The 23,553-nt window shown below is 43.2% G+C and overlaps 1 protein-coding gene across 1 annotated transcript in view; it reads left to right on the top strand.

The window, feature by feature from the left end:
* The window catches only part of T265_07720 (hypothetical protein), a gene marked incomplete at both ends in the record, with an annotated part of 90,865 nt that overhangs the window by 15,271 nt on the left and 52,041 nt on the right, over positions 1 to 23,553 (top strand). The window contains one exon of the mRNA XM_009173316.1: positions 10,114 to 10,382. Coding sequence (XP_009171580.1) covers positions 10,215 to 10,382 — 168 coding nt within the window. The remainder of the gene's footprint in view (positions 1 to 10,113; positions 10,383 to 23,553) is intronic.

The following is a 23,553-nucleotide window of genomic DNA, read 5'->3' as shown; positions in this document are numbered from 1 at the left end:
CCGGTCGCCGCCTTAGTGGCGCCCGTGCATCCAAGCTATTGCCTTCAATGCATAGCTCCTTTTGCAACCCCCCCGCTTGACAACCCACTGACAGTGCTAGATTTGTGCACCAATTTACCAGCTCGCGCGTGCAATGCGCAGCTACCTACCCCCAATCATCGGTGAACGAAACTGTGGCAGCTACAACCAGTGTACGACCAGTACGCGGCTCTTACAGCTGACAATGATGATGATGACAGGAGAGGATAGTGCCGGCGGTATCCACCTCCTCAATCAAAGCAGCCAGTGCAGGCCGCATAATCAGAAAATAAAAACCCACAGTTTTATTGCTACTGTCCACTGAAAAAAACAATTCAACATGTAACAACATCCAGCGTAGAATGAGATCACTGATTAGCTTCCGAACCTGCATACATTTTGTATCAGTCACACTCAGGTTGGTTTTATTCATTAGTTGGCCTGCTCTACCTTTTTTGCTCTGTGCGACAGAGCGTTTGCGGTTTTTGTTGTCTCTGTGCTATTGTCCGGGTCTGCCAGATTAGAAATTTACTTTGGATTCTACTTTGAGATGGTCCTCCCCTGATCTCTGGAAAATTCAGCACAGTTATCACTTTTAACTACCTTCAGAATTGGAGCATAATGGTTATTTACATGCCAGTCAAGCGTCAAGCTAAAAGCGCAACCCTCCTAAGAGAAAACGCTCCCTTAATAGAATCGAAATTGCTTGCTGTGAAAGGTCATTATAGAGGAAGCCTATAAAGGCGGTAAGCTAACCGGGAAAGATTGCACGTTAAGGCGACACCCCACGAAACCTACGTGCTTTGCCTCGTGCTTCACAATATCTACCTTTGATCAAACTGCCGATGTTCTGTGACACCTTGTCATTTTGAATCAAGTGAATCGATTTTTCTTCGACTGTTAGTGTCCTGATTTGCAATATCGTCCACTTTATCATTCGATGGTGTTCGGCACAATGTACGTTTTATGCATTCTTACTTAAATGTTGTGTTATAAGGAAGATAATATCTGCTCCAATCGGACACAAAATCATAACGGTTAGATGACGGGGATAAGATGGAGTCGCAGAGATTGCCTTACTGACTGCTCACCCGGTTTGACCAGACTTTTTGATGGATAACATAACCTCTAGATTGAAAGTGATTCAATATATTCGCATCATTTAGGAACCAACAACATTTAAACTAACTGCACCATTAGAATGTTTCTTTCAAGTGATAAAATCGTGTGTTTGGAAGGTAGGTGAACATACAAACAGACCCAATGTAGAACAGTACTTGATTTTTTTTTCTTCAGGAGCTTCCTGTCAGTAGCTTTCCAAACAAAATATGAAACTGGATGGTTATATTTGAGTTTTGCGTAACAGAGAATGCAGGACAAAATGCGTTGCATTCGTTGAACAGGCCCTCGTGAATGTGGGCTGCTATTTCAGTGCAGTGAGTACCACTGAAATGCACTGGATAATCCCATCTGAGTAAGAAAGTACGCTTCATGTGCGCACTTTATCGTTTTTCCCAATACAAAAAGCAGTTAATAATAGCTACCTGGTGATACAATACACAGACCACCCGATGAGTGATCACGTGTGTTACGTGCTTGAGAATGGTGACATTCATTTCCGAATGATGGGTGTTTTGTGATTTCCTCTGCTCCATCGTGTTCCGCACGTGGACTGCTGTCAGAATACGGATACGGCTAACTGTATCGCCACGATGTACCAGCCGACCAGTGAAGTATGCTTTCTAAAAGAGAAAGTAATGATGTTTCGCTTGTACTTGGTCCACTAAAATTCACTATTCAGTAATTCCACCGAGCCAGGTTTTATCCCTTCCAGATGCATGAAGGCTGCTCAGCGTTTCGAGCCAAGACAAGGGTAATCAATCATACTCTTCCTATCCGATGAACTTGAGTTTGGGCTTCATATAGGGATGTCTGTTTGTGTCACACAGACATCAAGCTGTAGTCGGCAGAAGAGCAGTGGAAATTGTGCGCCTACTGAACCGTTCTCTTTGCTTGCCGGCAGGAATACTCACTTACCTGTGACCCAGTGGTCCGCATCACCGTAATCATTATAAACCTAGTCTCAGTGTATTGTAGACAGCTGAGCAGTCCTTAGTTTCCTGTTCGGTCCAAAGCATTGGGACTGGATAAGCCCAGTGGCTAACACTTGGAAGAGACAGGTCTGATATCCTTTTAGAGGCCCTGAAATTGGCCCACAGATCCTGCCTGATATGTCATGCACTGGAAGGAAAATTGTTTCACTTTTAGGAGTGATAAACACTCACCGAAAACTCTTTGAACCAATCAGGGCGAGATGGGCCAAGTGGCTAGAGAGCGATTTACTGACCCGGAAGGTCCAAACCCGACCTCTGCCTCTCGACTTCTCCTGTCTGGGCTTGAGCAACCTGGCAGTATCCCAACCATCGTGCAACCTTCGGGCATGGCAGTTAGGCACCGGAAGGGTGCTACAGCTGAACGGTTTTTGAACCAATCAGGAAAGAGTTCACGGAAAATCTGTTTGAAACTCGAGAATCTTTCCGAATGGACTTGCACTTGGATGTGGCATTCCGCTTTCTCCTTGGCAGCACATGAAAAACGCAGTTCTTTGGAGACTTTCAACCCCGGATTTTATCTGTACGTCAAAGTGTACAGGATTCTTCCGGTTGAACAAGTGGATAAAATGGTCAGCAAAAAACAGTCCTGACGCCATGTCTACACATCTTTAATATATTGGTATCGTTTCGAAGGATAACGATTAATCCCCTTTGGATGAAACTCTGTTGATGCAGAGTCGAAGGACTTCCTTTGACCACAATCCTTGATTTTTCAAGGCCGGTCCATGCAATTCATGGTGTCACTGTTCGAGTGTTTAGTTTGAAAAGGACAGATATGAGCCAAGCAGTCTTTCTCAGAGGAACACTGACAGAATATAGCTCAACATCAAGTGAAGACACTATTTCTCGACTTTTTTTACATAGCACACTAAAGGCTCAATCAGAATCCACCTAGACCGATCCATAACACATTTTATCTACCCGCAAGCTAGCAGACAATCCCATGATTAACCAAACGATTGGTAGTCTAAGCATGATTTACGCACACAGAAAGTCCCGGAGCGAAATCGATCACATGGTGCATAGCCAACCCCTGGAGTTTCGCTTCTCCGGTCGTTTACTTCCCACTCAACACCTACACTAGGTCAACCGTTTGTAAGACTTAACACGCCTTGCACTTCCTTGAAATTTGCAAACCGCCGACTGAAACAACTGCCCTTATGAACAACACTTAAGACGAGGCCGAACAACTATTCCAAAATGGTGAGAGTTCAAGAACGCTGTTACCCTTACGTCATATTGGAAGATGTTCTCAGTGGTTCCATGATGTACTTCAAAATCCTTCTACATATTCGATAACCTAGCGGGTATTGATTGAGTCAATTCAAAATCATTAGTGTTGTGCGCTACAGCTAGATTACTCATAGAAACTATGCCAAATACTTCTGAAAATAAACTGCGTTCAAGCAACAAGCGAGTTAATCGTGTCCTGACCCTGTTTAGATTGCAACATATAGGCTCATGTCCTGGAAATAGGCTTTCAAGAGGAAATTCATTCATTCATTCATTCATTCATTCATTCATTCATTCATTCATTCATTCATTCATTCATTCATTCATTCATTCATTCATTCATTCATTCATTCATTCATTCATTCATTCATTCATTCATTCATTCATTCATTCATTCATTCATTCTTCATTTCATTCATTCATTCATTCATTCATTCATTCATTCATTCATTCATTCATTCATTCATTCATTCATTCATTCATTCATTCATCATTCATTCATTCATTCATTCAAGTTCGTGCGCATGTAATGTTATCCCGGTTCTTCTTCAAGGAGGCAGTTCAAAAAGGACAATTGTGTTTTGTAAACATCACAAACGGGAGATTCAGCTGGGTTCCAGCTGAGTCTCTCGCAAAACCAAATTAGTTTACAAATCAGTGTATTTCGCTAATTTTGTGCAATTTGGTTTGAAGTAGAACATAAGGTTGACGGAAACTCGGGGACTGCGCCTACCTGACGAGCCCCAAGAAGAGCGAAACCGGTCGTGTACTGTCGACGAATTTTCAGCAACCTTATGAGTAGTGCATTACAAATACAATTATGTTCTCTCTGATATCGTTGAACTACTCCAGGGTATATTGTCGAATGCGATTTACAGTGCACAACGCCTATCCAAGTGACCTGAACAAGATAGATTTTGCGTGCGAAAGGATCGTAAGGCCATCCTTCCGAAAATGCAAACAAATCTAGGGTGATATCCTAAACGGAACCACTGGAAAAGCTGAGGCGACACCCAGCAGTTAAGCAAACTTCCATCAGGATATATTCCGTATACGAAGCTGAAGTAGATTCCAGTCTATCGACAAAAAATCCTGCGTGCAAGGCGACTAGGTCAAATCGCTTTTGTAGCGTGGATGAAATACACCACTCTGTGAAAGCAAACGTGGTTCACCGTCGGATCTTACAAAAAACCGGGTATTCTGGAACGCTATCAGCCTCCTTATTATGCTTTGTTCGACACTGAAATACTTGTTCAGTAAAACTTGGACGTGATTAACGTCTGATGAATTCAAGACAATATACAATACCAGAGACGATGGAGTTAATTCAGTTAATGACTCCCTGCCAGACAGTATTCACTTCTGCTTCCAGTAACTTAGCGGAAATGTTGTGCCTCAAGCTGCTCCACAACTGTTTAGTCGACAGCTTGTGCAACTCAAAAGAAGACGCTCTCAAGAACACCGAGTTCTGAGTTAATCCACAGAAAGCACGCCCAGTTGACGGAGTGGTGTGCTTTACCACTTATCTGCTTGTGTACCGTCCACCTATCGCATACTATCTGGTAAGGAACAAGATTGATTGAATGAACCTACTCGTAAAGTTGCTGGCAACTTTTCGGCAGCCCACGACTGGTTTCGCTCTTCTTGGAGCTCACCAGGTGACCACAGTTCCGAGTTTCCGTCGGTCATGTGTTCTACTTCAACCCAAATGTAAGAAATTTGCCATCGACGCTCATTTGCACACCAAATGGCTTTAACAGGAGACTCAACTGAATCCCGGCGGAATATCTCGTTTGTAACATTCTTCGTCTGAATGTGCTGCACCAAGACGAGCTAGTGTTTCAGTTGGTACGATATGCTAGATATAGCGGTATATTTGCTCCAATGAAATTACTCATAAGCATCGACTTGAGTTTGCTCGCTCACTTTCATGCAACTTACATGGGAACCGTATCTGTACTGGACATATTTCTGGGAAAGCCACTGCATCGTTTTTACGCAGGTTTCAGATGGGAAAACATCCACTCCGGAGGTCCGGCAGAAGTTCGCTCAAAGAACTGCGTCTCTGTAGAAAAACGACTCTTTTCTTTATACACATGTCACTTTCATGTTAGCAAATTCCTTAACAAGGCTGTCCTTGAAATTGCGAGTGAAAACCAGTGTCCTACTGCAAGTCCGCAGAACTGTACCGTACTTTGTCGGTACATTATTTAAAAAAAGTACGTTTAGGACTGTCGGGGTCAGCTAAGCCGACCATGAGTTGTTCCGTATAACAAAAAATAGTCTTCTCCGTGCAGTGGAATTCGTTACCATCAATTATTTCAGACTATCCAGGTCTGCGGGAAGTTTGCCAAACGTCAAATAGACGCGTACACCAAGAAGTTGTCCCAATGACTGCTACTCAAAACTCGGCGGCTAGCGGGCGGTTGTCTGGATGTGTGTGTATTTGTGTGTGGTACTGAGACATATGGCTTGATAAAATGTCGGGATGGAGAACGTATTCTTAGAAGATTGCTGTTAGGACTTTCCTATCCTCCCTGAATTGTTCAACTGGTTGTAAGAACATTTCTCTAAGAATGAGGGCAATAGGTTCTGTTTCACTTGTGTGAAATTTAGTGTCGGTGTTCCCCTAAAAACGTCCATTTCATCTTTTTCAGTTGCAGCTGATAGAACTTAACAGTGAACTCTTATGACTTAAGGTTCCTACTGATGATGATGATGATGATGATAATGACATTGTTTACAATAGTATTAATAGTGATCACGTAAACAAGTTGAAAATCACAGTCTGGTGGTAGCACAGAGCAAGTACACGGGAAACCGATGGACCGGGTAAATCTGTAGTAGTGCGCTGCGTTATTTTGGACTTTTCGGTGGGTGAAACTGACCCGTGTGAACTTCAGGGCTGCATTACGGAATCTACCCAGACAGTGACTATTGAAGAACCACGTTAGGGTCACGTGATAGGATTGATTTCACTGCTGGTGTCTACGGATAGTGGGCAATCTTGATTCAGGATAGTTAGATTCTACAGGCCACTGGAACTAGGGATCGATCTAAAGAATGATGCCCGAAAGAGATGAAAATGGAACGGAGTAAAGTCTAAGTACGTAAGGTGAGTCTCCTACTTCAGCCAGCCAGAAGCTTTGGTGTTCTATCGTAGCTCATTTGACTATCTCCAAATTCATACGCAGGACTTTCAGAATCCATATTTCGGTTTCCCCAGAATTTCACCTTAGAAGAGAAATGCCGAAATAGCTTACTGATTACGATGCTTTAGTCATGAAATCGATCATACGACCAATAGTTGATCCGCAAAGAATCGCTTCTGACCAGTCAGTGAGATCGGTTTGTGTTGACTTCTGTCGGCAGCTGATCGATGTCAGTGGAGTTCGTGCTGTCAGTTTCTTTCCAGATTAGCTGATTAAGCGCTTGGAGATGTAGGCACTTAAGAATGCTAAAATAGGCCAGCATCAGGTTTCCTCCCTCGCCCACCCTTTTTTCTGTTGAAGCGTCAGCGTCAACACTGATATTGCTCTCTCTAATGATGGTGACTTCCTTTGGCCTGTACTAGAAAATCACGTGAGTTTGTAACATAATGCTTACAGAAAATAGTAAAGCCACTAAAATTCCTAATATCATGTCATAATAAGCGTGAACCGCACAAAATTGCTCGATCGATCCGCTCATTTGACGGAGGACGTTTTTTCCTATACTCATTGTCGAAGTTCTCACGGTTTGCGGTATACGAACAGAACAAAAGCCTGGGTGAAAACGGTCTCTTCAGACAGGATATCGAGAACTAGTCCAAAATTTTTCAAAATTAGCAACAATATTAGTCCTTCAAAAAACAGGTGTCCTTCAACCGAAGCACGGTCTTTATTTTCCCCAAGTGAAATATTCCCTTGTCCTGCTCCCAGCAGTTATCACCAAATCAATAATGCCAAACAAAGCCAGCGTCGTTTGCCGACATGTTTGCAAAAGTGCTTTGCGCTTTTTTTGAACGCGTGTGCCCAAAATGCACCTAACCTAAGGACGGAGAAAAATGTGGTTAAAATGTTCTGGCAGGATATGAGCTCCAACTACTCTGGGTTATTAAGTGGCCTCTCCACTGTCGTTCCGCTGTGACCACGGAATTTCATTTAGTGGTTCCTGAAGCACTTCAAGGTAGATGAGGAACAAGCTGTCTTCAACAGTTTTACCTGAGCTACATCTCGTCATACTGCTTTCGTTCATCACCCCTTGTGGTACCAGGGCAATAGGTAAAAAACGGAGTACATGTATAGTGGTAAGCCGAGAAACCGCTGGGCTGGTAAAAAGTCTCACTATTAACTGAGAAGTGTTGCATATAAACCTTTTTAAAGCTTCATCTCATTTAACGGAAGATATCCCTGTAAAACTCAAAGCGGAAACAGGATCCAACAATAAGTGCCTGAAGCAAAGTGTCTACTTCGATGTACCTGTCAGAAGGCACTGAGCTTTAGAGGGTTCTGAGAAATACATATTTCAGGAACTGCAGGCGGATTCGGTTGGAGGCCGCGAATTTGCGGTGAGGTAACTGGGTAACGGATTCCTAGTGAAGTAGACAGTATTTTTGTCAGAGAATGCATCCAGCACTGCAAGCAACATTGACTGGGCCATGCCAGGCTACCGCCTGCCAAGATAAGAGCTGTTTCCCGTGCCCACATGGAAGTGGCGGCAACTAAAAGGTGGACGTAATCTGACATAGCTGAGTGAAATGCAATACATTGCAATGCTTGTGCGCCCTCCGGGATAGGATCAACCTGACCCTCCTAATGCTTGACTGGAAACACTGAATGACCAAAGTCAGTAAAGTTTGTGCTCTCAGTTCCCATCCAGACTACCCAAATGAGTGCTAGAGATGTAAACATCTTGAATGTTCTTTAGGCTAGTACCAGACCCCCTCCATGCCCCATGTTTTCTTTTTCCCATTATATGGCTTTGTTCAAAAAAGGTGACATGGTTATACAGCAGTGAAGTGTCGGTGTCCTCATTTGATATTCTTCCAAGTGATGATGGTGTATAAGCGGAATCTTTTCTGGTATAAGCTAATCTTATCATTACGGTTGAGTCGATCATCAGACTGACGACAAGATGAGGCGAAATGCCAGAATTCCATGAATAACTTCGGAAATGCGGCCTCCAATTAAATGTAGGTCACTTCGAGGTGGTGTTTGTGCTCAGGGAATCGTAGGGCGACGGGCGCGGTTAACATACGTACATACATAAGAGTACCGTCAGGACCTGCCATTCTGTAACCCTAGGTCTGCACTCTGTCAGAAGATAAAGTTCACTTCACGAGAATGCGTCCTCAAACGACTGCTTTACTTCAGATTAGGGTGAGCCTCTGAAGCGCTCGTGCTGTTCCTGTTGTGCGACAACTTGTTCGGAAAAAAAAACTGTTCAGCTGTAACATCCTTTCGGTGCCTAGCTGCAATGCCGCCCAAGGGAAGCACGAGGGCTGGGATACTGCGAGGTTGTCCAAGCCTAGACAGGGGGAGTTCAGAGGCAGAGGTAGGGTTTTAACCACGGATCTTCCGGTCAGTAAGTTGGCTCTCTAATCACTTGAGTCATCTTGGTCGGCATTAACAACTTGGCTCACAAGACTCAATAGTCCATGAGACACTACCAGAAATCCATACCATTGTATTACAGTTCCAATTTGTCCAGTTATTTCAGTAGGGCTTATTTACGAATGCATGTTGGTCGGGCTAAACCTAAGATAGCAGTCTTCATAGAACCTAAGGTTTGATGATTAATTTGACCTCATTTCAGTTCGTTTCTAACGGCAAGCATCCAGCTTGCTGGACTAGAAGGATTGCTCAGATGGCTTTGACAACGAACGTCACTAGAGCCTCTCGCTGGAAACGAGCTAAGCTGATCTTTGCCAAGCATTCTTTGGACTAATTAATTACTTGTTTGGAATTAGCATTCTCTGTTGTCTATTCTCACTACATCAGGCATCATTCTGATTCTATTTTTCGACTTCTGTCTGCAGACTTCTTTGTACAAATAATCATGCGTCAGGCTAACAGCGTTTACGCTCCACGAAATGGTTCAGTCCATTTTTTTGCATCGACCCATCTGATGTGCCTGAATGTCAGTTTTTGGCCTCTCCCGCTAGATCTTCAGTAACTTGTAGACTCACTAGGTAGACAAAAATCGTTCACCTGTAACAACATTTTGGCGCCTAACTGCCATGCCACCCGAAGGTTGCACGAGGGCTGGGATACTAAGGTTTCCCAAGCCTAGACAGGGTGAATCGAGAGGCAGAGCTCAGGTTCGAACCACGGACCTTCCGGTCAGTAAATTCGCACTTTACCTACTTGGGTCATCTCGCCCCGACTACTCACTAGGTAGTCTAGAATAGAAACCGCAACGGTACAACATAGGACTGCTTTCTTATGTAGTAGACTTTAGTATCAGTATACCAGATGACTTATCGAACAGTCCGTCTGTAGTTTTCGCTCAAAAAGAGTGACTGATCAACCTTAGTGGCACCTAAAACAATTTTTCTAGCATTCTGAGCACAATAATTTGAAATAAACATGCAACAAATTTCGGTTCTCTTCAAAATCTGCAGTAACAACAGAAATCCGTAACCAGTCAGGTCCTGTAAGCCTAATAAATGGCAACAAATAATGCCACATCAGTTCGATGCATTTTTCAGAACTCGAGAAGTTGACATTTCAGTTCTCAACAGTTCTCGGTTTTTCTTTTCCATCAGCACACGTGACCAAAGTGGCAGCTGACAATTTATCGATTCCCTGTGGATGACACTTGACTTTTGTGATGACGTGAACGCCAAACAGCAGCTACATTAATCCAATGTCTGAAGAAAACCTGTCCTACTACGTTCAGCATAGTCTGCCAAACTCTACCTCATGGTCTGGTCCAATACAACCCACCCTACAGAAATGCCAGACACAACCAGAGCTGGACGACCCACGAGCGTACAATACGAGGCGTTCTTGGGCTAGAAGTAAACGCATATCGGTGAGTCACAATTCATCTGATAGCCCCGTCGCTACTTTCCTGAATCCGTTTATCACAAATAAATACGGGTATATAGCTGTGTGTCCTTAGAGCTGAAGAAGAAATTGCTCGGACTCCAAAGCATTAAAAAGGACACCCTTTTCAAAAGATCCCTTTAAGGATGCTACCTTTTGGTATCCCTATCTCTTCATGTTTGACACCTGGAAGCAAGGGTTTTAAAATCAATTTTCAGAATAGTAAAGCTAAGAAGATGACATATACGCGATATCTCGAATATCATGCCAACTGAATCATCAGGCGGCCTGTGTGCGGCACATTTAGTTGTAGAATATCCTAAACGAGAGATTCAGTTAAGTCTCTCGTGAAAACCAAATTGATTTGCAAATGAGTGTATTTCTCAAAAACAGTCCAGTTTGGGTTCAAGTAGACCATAAGTTTGACGAAACCTCGGAGACTGCGCCTACCTGATGAGCCCCACGAAGGGCGGAGCCGGTCGTGGGCTGTCGAGCAGTTTTCAGCAACCTTGTGAGTAGTTTCCTTTATGAAAATATATGCCTGCTGTTTTATATAGCTGATCATAGCAGCGTTTCCGTTTTGCGCATGATGTCGGTGGAAGCCTAAATTGTGGTTTGCAGTCGGTGACTTTGGATAGCAATCGACGGTTGTTTCCTTCAGTCAAACGCTTGGTGGATCTCTCTATGTCTGTTGTCAATTCTGTTTGGGTGCAACGTAGGATGATGAGTCTCTGAATGTCCTAACACGGTTCAGGAATACAAACTAAATAAGTCGGCTTCTTTCTCAGACGGTCACAAATGTCTGTCTGAGTTTAGACAAGTCAGTCCAACCCAAACCAACTCACACCACGTCATTCCGAGCCAAGTCAAGAAAAGCAAAGTAAATACAGCTCAAGAAAAGAACTATACACGAGAAGGTGAATTTTAAGTAACAAATTCACCGGTTTTTCGGTAGCCAACAGTCGGTAAGGTGGAGTGCTTGTGGATTTGGTCCAACCTTCTTCAGTTTGTGTGTAAATCATCTTTGATTCCAAGGGAGGTTGATGGTGTAGGTATGCCACTCGTTAGCGGCTATGTGTTGACGAGCGTCCTCTTCAAATATACCGTGGGGACCATGGACGAAATCTCGGTCCAATAAACTTATGCTTCCTGCATTGAGGCGTTTACGACAAAATTCACAGATTGGAGACCTTGTTGACTAGCGGAACCCTGTTATGCACCTGACGACTCGCGCCTACCCATGTCACCTGTAAATTTGTGTGCCACGATTTTTAGACATTCGAACTTCTGACTGCAGTGTAACGCTATCCTGCCAAACAGGTAGTAACAAAGTCTATAAAGCTTCATCGGATATGAAAACCGGGCAAGCAAGTGTTGAAGTGTTGGAACAAAATGGTCGGAGGAGATCAAAGTAAGCTATAGATATTGTATTGGCAAAATGCATCATGATTCGTAGTTAATAAAATCCCGATTGAAATGGATCACAGAATTCTAGTTTACCAACCAGCGGCACGTGAATATGGTTCAAAACACAATGGACTGAGAGTGCTGATCATCCGGCCCGACTATCTCTGTAAAGTTGTGACAAACGCCAAGGCGCCACATCACTAGCAAAAAAGCCTTGAAATTCGACGAAACCTAGAAATTTTGTACGAATTGGACTACAAATTAGTAGTATTTATCAAAAAAAGTCAGAGAAAATGATACAGGCAGTACATTAGGAGGGGAAAGACGTCCGAAAGTACGAACGAGTTACAGAGGAGCAGTACCGCGAAGTCGACCAAGGGTGAAGTGGGACTGTTTTCGAGAAATACACTCATTTGAAAATGAATTGGTTTCAACGGGGAGACTCAAATGAATTTATCGTTTATGACATTCTTCAACTGAATGTGCTGTACACAGGCCGCCTCATGTTTCAGTTGGTACCATACTCGAGATATCGCAGTATATTTCCATAAAGAAAACTACTGACAAGCTTGTCATCGAAGATTTTTCACCAACCTTTCGGGTAATTTCCTTTATTAATTTGAGACTGTTAGGTAAGATAGCTCCGAATCATTTCAGGTCTAAATATCTCAGATGAGAAACAATTCCGTTAAGTGGTACTGACAAGCCAAAAAAGATTTCGATTTCACTTGCTTGCTTTGAGAGGGACCGTAAAAACCAATTTTGTAAAATAATGGAAGACAGTTACACGATTACCTAACGAGTTAGGTCTACTGAGTCTGTAATTCCGTGTGCACTTTAATAAATTAGACTCTAGCCGGTTGAGTCTTTCGGCACTTGTAAGCGCCGGGGACGAACTGAACGATTCTGCCAAAGACTGACCAGTTTGATAGTTTTGATTGTTTTGATTGACTGATTGATTGATTGATTAACTAACTCAGTGTGCCTTCTAGCAAGCAATTGACGAATCAAAACACACTTCAGCGGCCAGGGAGAGTCAAACTTTGACGGCTGTTACAGCACCCAGGCCGGCATGCATCACATACTAGGAAAAGTATCTAAAACCAATCGAGATTTCTATTTGGGGTAGCGGGTTTGTTAATCATTCATCTGAACCGTATGAAGATCATTGGTCGAAAATAAAGTGGAAATTAAGTTAGGTGGCTCAAAACGCCGTCAAATGTTTGAAAATCCGTGATCGCTTTAGAAGTGATACTCTTCTCTTATTTTCGAAAACCCTGATCTTTTGTTTCGAACACCTAGATGGATATCTGAGTAACTGTTGTGGATCTTTTTCAGATAAGCGTCGCCAAAAAATTGACCCCCGCCACCCGAAAACCATTAGAAAAATGAGAATATGAAAGTTGTACTTTTATCTTACATTGAAGAGAGTGAAATTGAGACACGCCATTAGAAATTTGCATGAAAAGGTTCGTTTTCTGGCACGTTTGCCTCCAAACGAACTCACACAACTAGCTGTCCACTAAAGATCGGTGTGTACCGTATAGGCGTTTATTCTGCATCTTGTAGACGTGCCAAAGGGATTCGATGGCGAGATATTAGCGTTTCATCGATCTCGACGTGTAGATATGGGCCGCCGATAACTGTTGGAGTCTGCAAAAGCCTCCAGGCACAAACTTCGCGAAGAGAGTTTTTCAGTCAACAACGGTCGTGCAGCTAATAGATAATTCCTCTGAGCAGAGTTTGATTTTTGCCAAATTTTTGGACCTGTGGAAAATGAATAGACCGCTCCAGCCAAGTTCCCTTTCGGATACCGATTTTTCGCCAATACTGTCGGGCATCCACCTCCACCTGTCAGAAACAGTTGAAAGTGTCATTTACAAAAAGCGTATTGCCGTCTCCTTGTCACGAACGAGAGTTGAAAGCATCAAATGTACATTTAAGGTTTTACGTCTGAACGCAGAAAATCTTTGCATAAAATGAGTCTAGATGCAGATAAGAAATTGTTTTCATCAGAAATATGTCAAGGTTGTATGCGCACATTGAACTGAAGCAAAATGAGCCTAGGTGCGGATAAGAGATTGTTTTCATCAGAATTAGGTCAAAGTTGTGTGCGTACATCAAATTGGAGCTGGCAAAATGTGGCGGAGCTTAAATTTTCGCACATGCACTTTTTGCATTAGTGGCGAGACTTATCTGGAAACGATCCACTATCAAAAGTTCGGTGTCTTCGAACCATCATAGAATGCTGGTCTCTTCTGTGCAGAATTTATGGAACTGTTGTATGTCCAGAATTGTATGGAGTTTGAATACTGGTTTGACTGAGGATGGCACTTGAATTGCTGCAGTGATCCAGCTTGCGGTTCACTGTAATACAAACTGTTCTGTTCACTTTTGGCTGGCGCATCCCGCCTTGGTAGTTCTATCTTACGGTCACACACAGCGATGTTCGCCTTGATATCGAAGTGTCGTTTGCTGTCGTGTACACAAGAAAACAAGGGCCACAAAACTAACCACAAATGTGTTATCGATCTATCGTGAGCTGGTTGGTTTTGGCGCGTCAAACATGTGTGCTTTGTGATACCCGCAGTTTTAATCACCGCACAATCGTATAAGCAAGAAGCGTGCTTTCGTACAAATAATGAAAAGTGCTATATGGAATCGGGTCGTGATAAATTTTAAAGAAATCGTTTATTTACAAAGAAACCCGTTTACCTGAGGTCGTATCGCTTGCACACCACGAACCAATCGATCAGGCCAAAAAATGCATACGGAACGAGAACACTAACTGTCGCCTCAGCATTTTATTGCGCGTGGTCGTGCGGTAAGACGGCCAATCTGCTTAAATGCAAGCGGAATTCTCACTCATGCAGCAATCAATACTGACGCATTCGTTGTGTACCACTTGCGTTCCTTGGTTTCGAAAGGTGTCGTGTTTATCTTGTACTCAGTTGAACATTGGGTTTCTCTGTACGCATACATGTTTGACTGCTTCCGACGCCCCCCATAAGGTCAACCAAAATACTGTCATGATGCAACTCGAAAGCGAAACCCTGATCCCTTACTTGTTCGACCCTGTGGACCATTCCGGTGGTGTGGCCCGCTGTCGGATGGTCGAATGTGCCTGTAACAAGCAACACTCGTTTGCCTCTTTGGTCATGACTCGTTCGTGCTGATAAACAAAGCTATTGTTCCCTCGACCTGACTAGAAGAATACGGCATAAGCCATAGCTCTGGGTCCTTTTAAATGGCTTCTTCAACAGGCGTAATTCTTTGTCCATATTGACGAAATTGTATTAGTTCAAATGATCTTTAGTTGCAGGTTAAAGGCCTTTCAAATGAACCGTTGTTCTGGGATTTTACGACTGTCGGCTAATCGGTTTTGTATGTATAATGTCTATAAAATGACATATAGAGGGTTGTGCTATGAATGTGTCAAATCGAAACGGGAAGTTTGGGAACGAAATAAAAATGGATTGTTTTGTGCAGCTATGCCCGGTTGAAAGATGTTTAGCAACCGAAAGAAAGGCACAAAAATTTATGTTCTCCAGTCTGATTCATCGGAAAATACCGCACCGGCTTACGGTGAAGGTATTCAAACCAAGCTGAGATAGACCTTCAGGCGTTGTCCTTAATACATGCTCTGATGAAGGTTGTGATCAACCTCGTGAGTAGTGCCAGACGAAGGGAAACGCTTTGATATGTTGGATACCGCTTTGAACGCAACACATTCATTTGCAGAACGACCCTAAGCGGATGCTAGACTGAATTCGACCAAGTTTCCTCTTTAACGTGTACTTTCAAATGTATCACTGGTGGAAAGCGTCAAAATGGAATGACTAAGGAGTTTGGCGACAGTCGGCGTCGTTCATTACAGTAAAAAACCAGGGTCATTTAATTCCCAACCGAGACAAATGAACGAACAATAACCAACTCTGTTTTTAGTGCCGGAACATCGTGACACACTGTGTAGCCATCCATGAGTGGTGAGACAGAACAACAGGAGAGAGAACAGGTAGGAGAGAACAACGATAACACTCCCAATCGTCGTGTAATCTCTTTGCCATCTTGGTCAAAACATTTTGGTAGTTTGGATACCCGTTCACCTGAAGATGTGCAATTTACGAAGAGTTACGTTACAGCTGTTTTTTAGACTTTCTGTGCGCTCCAAAAATCAGAACATCCAGAACTTCGAAAGGTGTCCTCAAACATGACAGTTGTTCATTTGCTTTATGATGAATGCTGATTTGCTCTGAACGGTACTGCTGAAATTCATACAGTTTGTCCGCCAGTCGTACAGTTTTGTGTAGCTGTGTGGACGACTGCCACCATTGGATGTTACTCTTCACAGTGAAGAGGCATCAGACGGGCGAAAAATGCTTTGGTACACAATTTCGGTATCTGCCCAAAATTACGTACTGACCTGATAAACGTGGCCTTTCGAAATCGAGGTAAACTTGTTCCATTTTCCCATGGCTACCCGCCTGAACTTGCACTTTCTTTTTAAATAAACCCTAGAAAGGTAGGCAAAATCTCCTAAATCTTCTGTTTCTTTCATAAAAAGCACATGAAAAGGCGTTTCACGTGCTTGGCAAAGTTAGCTCATTTGCAAACCCATTTGGTTTTAGATTCAAGTAGAACAAACCGTGTCTGCCCCTCTAAATGAGTGCTACGCGTGTCAATAACTCGCTCACTGGATAGAGCTGGTGGAACTTGCATTTCTTTACTGTTAGAAATTTCGAGTTTGTTTAAGTTTATCAACCAAGGTCATTTCCATATTCGCTTGCACGAGCAATCGATACATGTGCTGCTAAGATCCAAAAAGGTTAAGGGAAGAACACTGTAACTTACTGAAGGTTTAATGTTTAGATGCCATTTTCGAATATTCTAGGTTTCAGCTGAAGGAGTTTTGCGATTGTTCTCCAAACTATTGCAGCACTCCAATAGTTGCCTTTGTGCACTGAAGATTTCAATAAAACCTACTCCTGGGTTTTACACAGGAGAAGGCAGTCGAAAATATTGCTCTTTCTAAACACGTTTGGAAAGAACATGTGCTTGTGAGAAACATCCATGTCGTTTTTACCGGAATCTGGGGTAAACTAATGTTTCGGACCAGAAATAAAGCAACTGCAGTCAATTAGGAGGATGAAATCGTTTGCCGGATATCAAAATCATGCAAGACTTATGATTTCTGTGTAACGGAACAGCTGTTGGCTCCGGAGAAGTTGTGCGGATGGCCACGTGATAAACACATCGTAATCTAGAACACTGCTGATGGATGACTACAACAAACCTCGACCTCCAACATATGGGTGAACCAACAAACTGTGATTGACGGCTTATAAATTTTTCCATTCTGCGCAGCAGCACGCCAGATTATCTGCACCGCATATCACGGGTCACCAGCGAAGTTGTGCAGTTGTTGGCCATGTGAAAGAAATTCGTGAGCAATTATCGTGCGGTATGGCGTCTGGATTGTTTCAATTTACAAATGGAGACAACAATGCTGTCCCTGAATTTGGATAAATTTAAATGCGTCCTCGCGTTGCAACCCTGAAACGGACGCCTAGTATTTGGCCAAGTATAGATGAATCCAATGTACCACATGAATTGTTTGACAGGATACGCTGAGCCTGGTCACCGGATGTCATAGCGCGATGTTTCGGTATTTCTTCGGTCCATATGGGCGCCACTCGCGGGTCCTAATGATGTTTGTTGATCGTTGTAATGTTCAAATGTGCCAACTCACTGAACTACCTATTCCATGTACAACTAAAATATATCAGCACAACTGGAGAGGCGTTGTGCTGAACGAAATTCATCAGGTAATCAGTGCACGGCCGGACTTCATACAATAAAACCCAGGTACTGAGTGCCTGCTCTCAATCGATATTCAATTGTCAAGTAAGCTTTACTACTCTCAAGGTTTTCCTGCTTGGTTTACAAGTATTCCACTTGGGCACGAGGTGACACTACGTAGTGCAGCCTCAAAAATCGATTTTGCCCTGGTATGTATATCAGGAGATTGTTTTTTAGATACACGTGTGCTAGTGCACGGTAGGTAAGTAGCTCACACACCTTTGGCCTCTGTATCTTCCGTCAGGCCATCAACTTGGTTCCGAGTCTTTCCTCCATGTTGCCACAAATGACAACAATTTCACCGCAGCTGAGTCGTTTACAGTGTTGATCTTTAGCTTTTGTTAGCGGTATCGCTAAGCTATCGAAGCTCCGGGTTAGCGAGTTCAGCTCAGCAACTTTAGTGTTTTAACAGATGCTGAGTACACTTTGCAGCACGTTGGTCGGTAGTGCAGATGAGGCGGTCGGTCAAGGACGAGAAACCCATCTGGACAGACCGTGATCTAATTCACCAGCAGTATTGGATTTTCAGCTCAGCAAATTTAGTGTTTTCACAGTTGCTGAGTACACTACACCTTGGTCGGTAGTGCAGATGAGGCGGTCAGTCAAGGACGAGAAACCCATCTGGATAGACCGTGATCTAATTCACTATTGATAGTTTGCTTGCGCCTACATCTCTCAAGGGGTGCAATCCAGCCTGTGTGCCAACCATAAACTCGCGCCGAAGCAACAGGACTTCAAACAACCAGTGATTTGACAACAAACAAACAAACGAATAACACTTGGGTACGGAACTCCAAATGGTCACAAAAAGTGAGGTCAACGGAGTTGAAAAGCTTTTCCAAAAATATCGTCTACTGTACGCATTTCCAATGAACATGGTGGATGAACTGTTTCGGATTACCTATAGATCTTTCAAAGAATTCAACCATTACCAAACACGAATTGCAAACGAAAAGGGAATATGTCACCAAGGACTAGAAACACCCTAAGCAGTGCTTTATTCAATTTTCATTGGACGACTGATTTCATAGACCGTTAGCTAGTTAGGCTGCTCACGTAGATCTTACCAGTTTACGTTGAAACTAGGATAAAAGGAGGACACTGATCATTGTGTGTTTATATACTATGCTACCAGAGTTTAATGGTGCTTTGTTCTACCTCCGACTTTCACAACTTTAAGCCAATGGTATACTTCTGGAGAAATGTATCGATGAGCAGGGCTTTTGTGTCTACCCAGAGTAGCCAAAAATCCTATCTGTTTTTACCTTACGAGTTTCCCGTACTGAAGTGGTGCACTTGGGCTGGCCTTGATATTTCGGAAACATTGTCTCGGTAGTTGACTTTACAGTAACGATCCCGAGAAATACCGATTATTTCACTTTTTAAAACGTCAGGTTCTGCCTCCTTTCTCAGATTTACAATCCGCGGTATAAAGTTTGTGGCGTGCTGTAGAACCGAGTATGCGGTTGAAAGTCATGGAACGACCAAGAGGGAAACTGAATCGGGCTTTGTAGGGGTATTCACTCTCCGATATTCTGCTGTGTAACATTTCATGTGCCTGCTTACACTAGAGTCATTTTTCTTCCCCCGATACGGCTGGCAACTCATATTTGTCTGCTGGGCATAAGTGAAGCTGAGATGCGACATTGCTGTTAACACCAACGATTCGCATCTTATGACCAGGAGTGTACTTTTCGGCATAGCTGACCAGATTGAAGTATATAAAACTTCCAGAAATGGGTCATAACCATAACCTTGACGGTAATGTGAAGGGATTCAGTAACTTTCAATGGAGATTTCGTCGTGCAATTGAAACCAGGTCATGTTGAAAAGTTTTACAATGGGATGACCAACCGTGTGCATCTCACGAAACCCAGTAAAACGTTCCGAACCCGAGACTAGTGGGTTGAAAACAACCGTTCGGCTAGAAGTGGCCTCTCAGCTGTTCAGCACAAATTAGCTTCAGTTACTGGAGCTTCGTTTGGAGCGTATTGTAAACGAGAAATTGAGTGTAACTTTACCTGAGTTCGCTGTCAATAACAAGTTATCTTGCAAACTAAGTTCTACCGAAACCCAAGTATAATTTATCATTCAGATAGGAAATAAGTTTGACTGAGATACTCGGACTGAGCCTTTCTGGTTAGCCTCATTGAAGGCGAGACCGATAGTGACCTGTTCACAGTTTTCTTCGACCTTATGAGTGAGATGGGATTTGACATATCCGTGAGAGACATTACACCAGTTAGACTATGAGGTGACACTTAATTGAATAGGCCAAGACTGGCTTGAGGCCTTTATGAAAGTGATAATCAGAATATCGGGCACAGTTTGTCCACATCGAACACTGGATTTTCTGTATTTGGTCGAATTTTGTTAATGTTTCGAACTTTGCGTGACCCACCACTCCTCTCAGAGCGATACGCCTGACTGACTGACTGACGTTCTGCTGAAGTGAATAATGCGTGCTCTGTTCATTACTAAAGCACGTGTCCTCTCACCTGCACTCACCTCTGTAGTCATTGGACCTAGAAGTTGTACAAAATTCCAAGTTTTTATTTTTTTTTTCAAGCTAATCAATTGCGTTGCATTCAGTAAGAGTCAGCAGATGACGTATTTAAGTTTTTTTTTCACGCCTCCAAGAGAAAACAGTTGAGACGTGGTAAGAGTTACTGAACAGCAGGCAAGCGCACAGTCTGTTTCAAGATCCCTCCTCGCAGAGAATGTCTATAAACTGGGGTAGACAAATCAGTGGTCATTAATACAACCTCTGAGCTACCATTATTCTCTTCGTTTTAGAACTACTCATTGTCTCCGACGTGATAAACCAGCCATCTACGAATGCCAGTTGATTGCTCCATTATAAATATATTCAAAACCACGGGCAATTCAAAAATACTTTTGCGACGAAATCACAACGCACCCAGCCCATTGCGGATCCCGCATAAGAATAACAACAATACATCCAAACAGAGAATCTTTATGGACTATCTGGGTAAATCAACCCTAGGATAACAAGTAGCTTTGGCGTACGTATTCGTGGGCTATATAAGGTCATGAAACTTGTGTTGATTACAGGTCACAGACAAAGTGCTGCCAACAGTTTCCAGTCTGAATAGCTGGGTTTCAATAGAAAATGAGAATGCAGAAAAGCAATCAGTAGGGCACTTCTGCGACGGATCGATAACTAAGGTCAGTTTACGCTGAGCCAAGCAATTCTATGCACAAATATTGATTTATCTGACGTGGAAAATTCGTGCCAACCTAGAATTTAAGGCATGGGCCAAACAACCCGATTGCACGTCAAAACCACCAGCTTTTCGCCTTCTCTTGCCTAGGATAAGACACTCGAAGAGTATCTCGACACTTCTGCTTCATTCAAGTTGCTTAGCTCAAAAGTACTGACAGCATCAAGAAGTACGAAAAAACACTGGGTTGCAGCTCCTTTGTAAATGACTTTTCTTTCTCAGTAATCCTCTTCGGTTGACGGGTCAAATTTTGCAATTATTTGTCGTTTCAAGCAGGGGAATGTCGACGAGTTTTCAATGTCCAGACCCATTAGAAAGATAGTTGGATAAGTGGAGAATTTTAATGGCAACTTCGTTTTTAACGGACTACTCGCAAGCCACAATTAGCACCACGGGGTGAAAAAGTAAAATGTCATTCAAATCAGTAGGATTTCCAAATACATGTCCACGTTCAGTGTAGTATCAGCCGAAAAAAGTGCTCGAATTTGACAAATATTTGGCTTGCTTCGGTTGAGGGTGCCTGTGTGCCAGTCAACGTGAAATACGGCAGAATATTTATCAGCATTGCAAAGAAGAATGCGAATGCAGCGATTGAATTTTGGTCATGAATGATACACGAAAGCGAGCAAGTCGCTTCGGCTCAGTGCAGCTTAGGAGTTGGGTTCTCTGGTCAACTAAAGTTCTCATCTTATTGGCGCACATTAACCAACAGAGAATCGTTTCGTCCTTCAGTAACTCGTTTCCCAGTGGATTCTTCGCATGCCCGAAGAGTTCATGGAGTTAGAACATGGTATAACTAGCGAATCTGATTTATTTTGAAGATCTAGAGGACGCCAGAAATGTTGCTGATGAGTCGCTCCAATGCCTTACTATGAGTGCTTAAATATACCAATGGTCGACGGGTAAGTCACTGAATACCGTTCATTAGGACAGTACAGGTTTTGTATCCCTATAATAGTGCAGAGGTGCAGCGCATAAGGCTCTTCGGCGGAAGACTGATATTCTGTCGCGGTGAGGGAAGTTGATAAAAGCCACGCGGGCTCGACGACCTGACCAGTGATTCTATCATCCAGACCTCTGTTACCTACTCGGCGGACTACTCTACTTTCTGGAGTAAGTGAGCCCCAAGATTCGTAGCCGGTCAAGGACCCGGTCAATCAGGCATCGTCTCACATTTTTACTGGACACGGATATGTCAGAAAGGACAACCAGAAGTAATGAACTTGAGTACGGTTTGCTGTGGCTTAACTCCAGAATAAAGGACCAGAATGATGTCATTTACGTTCTTCAAGTGTCTGAGGTGAGCCTGGATGGGAACGAAGATGAGTATAATTATGATGCCATATTATTCGTTGCTTGGTTTGACTTCGGACTTCTACCTCATCGAATACATTTGGAAAAACGAGTTGACAGCCTACTTGTAAATCCAGTGAGTTGTATTCCAAGACGGTGTTTCTAAATTTCCCGCAAAATGGTTACTCAAACAACATCTGGTTGCAGTGACATTTGGCGCCACCATAGCGTGGTTTACCACCTTTGACGAGATATTCGCGGCATTTTCAAAACTAGCAGGTCAGCTTTGGGTTTTGTGTTCAGCAGCAAGTGAATTGTACACGTTTAAATTGTGCGGTTTTGTGCTTCTCTATGGCATTGCAGCGTGACTGAGTAGACTAGAGTTGTCATTCCATCTGATAAGATGAAGAGGTCTCTTGAACCGTAGCAATTCACTCCTCATAAAACAGTGAAATACCGCCTATTCGTCTTCCGAAGGTGTCATTTCCGGGTGTAAGAGGTGAGGATAGCTTATCCACCGTACTGGTTAAAAGGTTCTCAGGTGCGAAATGTCCTTTACTGAATTAGCAGGTTAGCCAGTATATCTGTTTAGCTTATAAGTCAGTGAGCTTATAAGTCATCCAGCTGTAGCACCCTTTCGGTGCCTAGCTGTTAAGTCACCCGAAGGTTGCACGAGGGCTGGGATACTGTCAGATTGCCCAAGCCTAGACAGGGGAAGTCGAGAAGCAGAGGTCGGATTCGAACCACGGACCTTCCGGTCAGTAAATTCGCGCTCTAACCACTTAAGCCATCTGTTTAGCAACGAACTATGCAGATTAAATGTGATTTCTCTCGGATCACCGCCTTCTTTTACTGAAATTGTTGTTCCTTAGAAATCTGGGTTATCAGTTACAAAGATATCTACCTATCTAGAGTGACTGCAAACATGTACATTATCACACCTCAATAACTATGTTGAAGGAATTTAGTACTGGACAAAAATGCATGCTGAGTAGAATCAATTCATAACACCTTAGTTGTAGAAGGTAGCGAGATTTGTGGAATTTGTATCCTCATCACTCATGTTTGAGCAGTCATCTCTCTGCTCTGGTGCAAGTACAGTACTGAGTTCATACCAAAGTGGCGAAGCACTGGACTCAGGCCTCGAGAGCTAATCAGCACCTCTTTTTGATCGTGCCGGGAACGGAACTCCGGACATCTGAAAGGCGGCTCGTGAATTCCATCAGTTGCCGTATACCTTAAAACGAGTGCTTTGGATGGCAGCCTAGAACCTAAAAAGGACGATGGGTAACTTGGGAAGTGGGATGCACCGAACCACTACTGTGGCCGCCTCTTCTTTTGATTTCTTCGAAA

Source organism: Opisthorchis viverrini, assembly GCF_000715545.1.
Source record: "Opisthorchis viverrini unplaced genomic scaffold opera_v5_184, whole genome shotgun sequence".
Lineage (NCBI taxonomy): Eukaryota > Metazoa > Platyhelminthes > Trematoda > Opisthorchiida > Opisthorchiidae > Opisthorchis > Opisthorchis viverrini.
The sequence above is the reverse complement of the archived record's forward strand: the minus strand, read 5'-3'. Positions and strand labels throughout refer to the sequence as shown.